The sequence below is a fragment of the Arachis hypogaea genome, chromosome 20 (assembly GCF_003086295.3).
Source record: "Arachis hypogaea cultivar Tifrunner chromosome 20, arahy.Tifrunner.gnm2.J5K5, whole genome shotgun sequence".
Lineage (NCBI taxonomy): Eukaryota > Viridiplantae > Streptophyta > Magnoliopsida > Fabales > Fabaceae > Arachis > Arachis hypogaea.
Window position 1 is genome coordinate 7022119 of NC_092055.1, and position 7036 is coordinate 7029154.

At 40.6% G+C, this 7036-nt stretch overlaps 1 protein-coding gene across 2 annotated transcripts; it reads left to right on the forward strand.

Annotated features, from left to right (window-relative positions):
- The first annotated feature begins 380 nt into the window (after positions 1-380).
- On the forward strand, positions 381-3535 carry LOC112784955 (uncharacterized). 2 transcript variants are annotated; one of them, XM_025828341.3, is made up of 8 exons: positions 381-717; positions 840-904; positions 1005-1066; positions 1177-2145; positions 2243-2318; positions 2412-2501; positions 2609-2832; positions 2922-3535. In XM_025828341.3, the coding sequence occupies exons 1-8, from the start codon at positions 564-566 to the stop codon at positions 3184-3186; spliced, it is 1905 nt and encodes a 634-aa protein (XP_025684126.1). In that variant the 5' UTR covers positions 381-563; the 3' UTR covers positions 3187-3535. The 2 variants fall into 2 exon arrangements, with proteins under 2 accessions (XP_025684126.1, XP_072086350.1); XM_072230249.1 differs by having other exon boundaries at positions 2934-3329.
- Positions 3536-7036: the final 3501 nt, after the last annotated feature.

Genomic DNA, 7036 nt, shown 5'->3' on the forward strand with positions numbered 1-7036 from the left:
CCTAACAGGTTAAGGACTAATCTACTGCGGTACTAAGCTTCAGTTAAGAGTTTGCCACTGGCCAATGAGATGCTGCATGCACAAGGCGAGATTTGAACCCCCACATTTGTTTAAACGAATTAGTGAGCTAACTATTGGACCAACCCAATTTGATTGGTTATTTTAGTTATTTATACTTGGGTTTTTTTTTTTACAAAAATCTCTCATTATTCATGATCTTGGGCCATGATAAAATCATTATTATGGGCTATGATATGATTGGGCCACATGATTTGGGTCATTCAGGAACCGAGCCCATTCAGTAAACCAAAAAAAAGATGTAATTCCGAGAAGACCCCATACCCATTACATACCGTTTATTCTTACCAGCCAACCAGGCTGTCGGAATCCTAACGGCTATTTTGATAGAACTAACGAATTTAAAAATGTGTCCTTTGAACCCCCTCACTTTTTACTACAAACCTTAATCGCTACTGTGTTCCTGTCTCCACATTACACGCTCGCTCTCTCTCTCTTGAAGAAGAGGAAGAATTGAAGTGAATTGAAAGATTATTTTTATTAGTATGGCGGAAATTCGGTGTTTGCCGGTGATTGAAGAAGATGAAACCATTGATGAAGACTTCTATGAGAAGATTCAAGCGCCAAAATTCGTTGACCTCACCGCACCCGATCCTCGCCTCCCCGACGAGGACCGCCACTGGTTCTGCATGCGTTTTGGTAATACTACACTCTCTTGAGGTTTTCTAAGTTTTGAATTAGAAACTCTTCAGATCTCACTCTTTAGCTTCCTTAAACTAATTAACTAAAATTTGTTGTAATTTTCTTGAATTGGAACTCAGGATGTGACCAAAAGCACGAAGAAGAGTTGGATTCTGAGGCAATTTACAAGGATTTTGTTCTTAGGGTTTGTTCTAGTTTCACTCTAGTTTGTTTAACTTGGTTATAATAATCAATGACTAATGAATATAAATAGTTAGGTTAAATGATTGTTGGGTTTTGATCAGGTTATGGCAGCTAGAAGTCCCAATGTCAAGCTTAGAAAAGCATTAAACAGAAGAGAAGCAAGGTAGCTCACAGAAAACATTATGTTGAACACTTTTCTTATTATTTTGGGGTTATTTTCTGTGCTTTATTTGTTGCTTTGAAGTGAAGCAATTTCTCAATTGTGTCTGGCAGTGAAAATTTGAAGTGTCCGCTTACAGCTCCAGCAAAGCCGAGGGTGTCAAGAATGGCCTTGATTTCCTCATTGTCACACAAGATGGCTGAAAATAAGGCCAAAGTTAATAAGCCTCTTGCAAAGGTTTCTGCTTCTGCTACACCAAATGCCAAAGTGAAACAATCACCTTCTGTGGCTAAGGCTTTGACTACTCCAAGGAATCAAAAGAAGAAAGTCTCCATTGTCGAACCATTCAGAACTGTTCAGAGCAAGAAAGCCTTGAGTGTTGCTGTGCCTAAAAGCAGAATGGTAGGCAAGGCTCTGGTGTTTCACTCACCAAAGAGGACAGTGAAGATCAAGAGTTCTGTGGAACTGAAAACACCGATGAGAGTGTTGTGTTCGGCAATGAAGAAGCTTGAACTCAATGGGGGGAAGAAGAATGGAGAAGAATGTAACAACTCATTGCACATTTCTGCCTCAAGAAAGAAACTAAGGGGACGCGAGGTCAAAAGCCGTGTGTTTGATTTATTGTATTCTAATAACTGCAAGGGTCCGGAGACTAACACTGTGAGATGTAGGAAGGAGAAGAGAGTAAAAGGCATGGAGAAATGCCAGGTTAATCTGCCCCATGAAGAAAATGAAATTGACTCAAGTGACATGGAGATAGATGAAAAATCAAGGGGTAGTTCACTGGAAAGATGCACTGAATCAGGAATTTCTGGTGGTAGCAAACCAACAAGAGTAGAGAGTTCATCAGAAGCTTCTGTTACCACCACACTGTCAAATTCCACAGAAGAAGAAAAGAAGACCACTGAAGAGAGAAAACAGAGAGGGGTGAAAAGTAAACCAGTTCCAGAGAAGGGTGAAAACCCTGAAGCCATAAAGAGAAAGGATAAAGAGAAATCTGTTAACTTTGATGACAAAGAAAACCAGGCTGGTTTGACTGAATACGATGACAAGGAAAATGCTTCAGCCCCTGATGAGAACAGGTATGGAATTTGATTCTCTCTCAAAAGGCAAAACAGTCTGCTATATGCCTCTTGTGTATCAGCTTCATTTGATCAATGAACTATTTGGTGACTGCAGAATAATGACTACAAATAATGATCCCAATAAGGTCAATCTTGGCAGCAAGACTGAGGATTCAAGGAACACAGACAAGGTATGGTCTAGTTTATAATTTCTTTCATGTTTTTAATATTTTCCCCTTCATTTATTGATCTCTCTTGTCTCCATGGATATGACTTTGAAACAGAAGCATTCATCGATCACTACTAGTTCTCAAGTTGTTAAATACAGAAAACTAAAGCCTACAAATCCTAAGCCTTTTAAGCTGAGAACTGATGTAAGTAGTCTATGCTCGAGTTGGTATATTAGTTAACAGAGAAGCGCATATCAATAAATTATGTATGACTTGTGTGTTCTTTTTTTATTTTTTTTCCTATGCTGCAGGAAAGAGGAATTCTTAAAGAAGCTAATTTGGATAAAAAGGTTCCCTCACAATTGAAAGAAACCACCACCAAAGGAGGCAACCTAATGAGAAAACATCCGATTGCAGCAACACAAAGTCCTGGTCCTAAAATTAAGAAACAAATTGATCCGGAAAATACACCTGGACATGGATACAAGTTAGCAACATCCCAACTGATGCAGCTTAAAGCTGTTAAGCCTCCAAGGTAAGTAAGCAGTTATCATATTCATAGTGTATCTATGTATGTTTTATTATGTTTTTTGAGAATTGATCGATATAAGTGCCTTATTGCAGTGCTTTGTCTAGGAAGAAAGGAAAGGTTGTCCTTGGAACGCCTTGTAAACTAAGTGTTATTCTTGAAAAGCCTTCAAAGATTGCAAAGCCAAAGGACGCAGCAAAGCCACGTCAAAATGATGCTTCTCCACCTACAAGTAACGGTGGTGCTGCTTCCAATTCGAAACCTTGTTCACGAGGAAGGAGGACTTTAACTGTTCCAAAGGAACCAAAGTTTCATAGTCTCCATGTACCAAGGAGCTGTACCATCAGGAATGCTACATAGGGGGCTCCTATGGGGCATTAGAGAGATTTGTTCAATATCATCATTGAATTTTTAGTGGCTTTGGTGTAATATTGAAGAAAAGGGTGAATGTGTGTTTTTGTTGTATCATGATTGATTTGTTTAATAACAGGATTCTTTGCAGTACCAAAGTTACAATGATTTACGTAAGAGGAGTGCTAGGGGGCAGCAACTTTTGTGACTTGTAACCATCAAATAGCCATCAATGATGATTTTAATGGTGTGAGATTAGTATGAGATTTCATCCAATGGTTCACTTTTCTTTGCTGGTTACATGCTGGCCAGAATTCAATAAAGTTGGCTCTCTAGACTTTTCCTTTACGTAATACCATTTGATTTGTGTTTCGTGTTAAGTAAATCAACAGACCACATTCAGGCAAAATAATTTGATTATGGGTTTAAATTTGGTGTTTTAGTTGGAAATGGATGCAGTGTGTGTATTTGCATATTAGTGGGTGTCAAAGTGCACTTTCAACACGCAGGGGGACGTGTTGCATGCAGACGCAACACATGGGGGCGTGCTGCGTCAGCACATGGGTGGGCGTGAATAACACGTAGCGAAGTCTGGTTGCACGAGATTGCAACACATGGGGGGAGTGTTGAGTCAGCACATGGATGTGCGTGAATGCCACATGGCGAAGTCTAGTTGCACGAGACTGCAACACATAGGGGGCGCTGAGTCAGCATGGGAGGGGGGGTGTTATATGTGTCGAAGGCTGGTTGGTTGGTGATGCAACACGGGGGAGAGGGGTGCTTCGTCTATATAAGGCAAAGTCCGGTACCTTTTTCATTGTGAGGAAGAGTGTTCTTTGAGTGTGTTACTAGTATAATAGAGGGTACCACAAACGTGATAGTGTATCGCAACGGTGAGATTATACGAAATACTCATGAGGGAGTGAGATTTGTGTTTCAGAATCCGTTTTTGTTTGTGGTTCTATGCACCATGACGTGCATCGAGCTTCAGAATGGTCTCTGTCAAAGTATGGAGAACAGTATATTGAGGAGAGTGAGCAGTATATTGTACCGGAATCCGGTTATAATTTTTGGTGGTCTAATACAGTTTGATATCATGCCGATCGTTGACGAAGAGAGTATGCAGAATATGTTCCAAATTCACCGACAGACTCAAATGCGACAGCCACAGATTGAGCTGTATGTTGAGTTTGAAAACGTAAAGGCATATGAGATTCAAAATAATTTAGATATAGAGGATGATAGAGCTGCAGTGTACGAAGGAATGAACAGTGACAGCGAAGAGGACTTCGAAGCCACTTATAAAGCTGGTGATGAAGACGAGGATAGTAATGTGGGAGTCGAAGCAGCAGCGGAAAATGTAGTGGTTCACCCAGCAGTCAGTCAACCAATGAACGTCCCACCTTTTATGCGTAATTTGGATCTTGACGCCATGAATACACCGGAATTCCCGGAATATGCAAACATAGGTACGTGATGAGTGAATAATACGTTTTTGTAAATTTATATTTCGGATGGATCAATGAATGATGATTTCTGCTTTTTATAGGTGTTGCTGACCCTGAGAACGGAGAGTTCAAGAATGGAGTATAGTTCTAGAAAGTCTGTCGTTGCAGCAATCAGAAGTTACACTATCTCTAGAGGAGTCGACTACAATGTTTATGAGTTCGAACCACTGACGTTCTATGCAAAATGCAAGACGTATGGGAGTGGGTGCAACTGGCTTATCCGAGCTAGCTTGATACGAAAAAAAGGTTGTTGGGAGATACGGAGATACAACGGTAGTCACACGTGCACCATGGAAATGATTTCACAGGATCATTTCAAGTTAGACTCGGACACAGTTGCTGAGGCTATAAGGCCATTGGTTGAGAGTGACCCGTCCATCAAGGTCAAATCTATAATTGCAGAAGTCCAGTCAAGGTTCAATTACACCATTAGTTATCGAAAGGTTTGGTTGGCAAAGTAGAAGTCCATAGCCAAAGTTTTCGGTGGTTGGGAGGATTCTTACCAAGCTTTGTTATGGTGGCTCTCGGTCATAACTCAGAAGATGCCTGACTCAATTGTCCAAATAGAAACACGATCCCTGTACAACGGGAGTGAGGAGGCGAATGGTGTCAGAATACTTCACCGCGTATTTTGGAGTTTCAATCCATGCATTAAGGCGTTCAAGCATTGCAAGCCTCTAGTTTAAATTGACGACACACACCTGTACGAAAAATACAAAAGTACACTTCTGGTTGCTATTGCACAAGATGGGAAACCAGAACATTATGCCTATCGCATTTGCCCTGATGGAGGGCGAGACAGCTGATGCGTGGCACTTCTTTCTAAGGAATCTACGAATGCATGTTATTAGAAAAGATGGTGTGGGTATGATCTCAGACTGACATTAGTCAATCTGGACAGCAGTAAATCGTTCCGGTGGTGATTGGCAACCTCCGAGAACATGATTGATGTTTTGTATAAGGCACATTAGTAGCAACTTCTTAAGGGCATTCAAAGTCCCACACTTGCAAAAACTTGTTGTCAACATAGGGTATTCAAGGACGGTGGAGGAGTACAACATCAACTACAAGAGGTTGGAAGAGCGAGGCGAGGCATATGTTTGGTGGTGTGATGCCATTGGACTTAGACACTGGGTATTGACATTTGATGAGGGTCATCGATGGGGCCATATAACGACGAACCTTGTGGAGTGCATTAATTCAGTTTTGAAGGGTGCCCGAAACCTCCCTGTGTTGGTGCTCGTTCGAGCAACGTATTATCAGTTAAACGAACTTTTTACGCAGAAGAGTGCTGAGACTCACGAACGCAAGCGTGCTGGATTTACTTAGTCTATATTTGCACAATAGCGGATAGAAGCAAACATGCAACGTGCTGGGAATATAATTGTGCACCAGTTTAATAGACGAAACGAGGTATTTGAGGTGCGTGAAATGCCTAATGAAAAAGTGTTGGTAGTTGATCTTGCGCGGCGGACGTGTGACTGTGGGCACTTTCAGGTGGAACGACTACCATGTCGACATGTTATTGCTTGCTGTGCAAACCAGCAACTCGATTGGCACGTGATGCACGACATAGTTCTCTGTAAAGATGCATAAGACATGCTGATCTCGAACTATAAGTATGGATCCGCTCGAAATCGCGAAGCAATGGTAAATACTTCGTGTGGGCATATGCGGTCGACTTATCCGTGAATAGGGTCGAACCCAACAAACAAAAAATCTGGCAACTGACATATCTCTTGATAGATTCTTCGGTGTCCAATGACTCTACGTCTCTAATAGTCCGAACCCAACCCAACTTTATATAATATTTCGAAGAACTACTGACAGCCGGTTCGCGACCGAATATCGCAATGCTCTGACTCTGTAGGAAGTCGCTATTACTATCTGTCCATCCGCTCACAGGCTCTCCATCAATGGGTAGGCCAGTGTCACAGTAACCTCACCCACCAGTAATACCAACGAATGAGTTTCTAGCCTCCACCTTTCCACCAAAGCAATTAATAAGGGATAAAATCCTCTTATCAACTCAATCCCAGAAATGTGGTAGAATCCCGTTGAGCGTAAGTAGTTTTCGACCATCGGATTCCACGTCAGCGGCGGATCCAACTTACGAACCATCAAATTCCTGTTTGACTGGTTCAACAAAAACACTTTTATTCCCTAAATATTAGTTTAAATAAATAAAAATTATTAGAAATAAATATTTATAATTATAATTTACATCAATATAAAATATTGTTATTTTTATTCATCAATAAAAAATATTTACTTATTTAAATATTATACATAAATATAATTAATATTTATTTCCGAAAATAAATAAGTATAAAAAATATTTATTTTCGAAA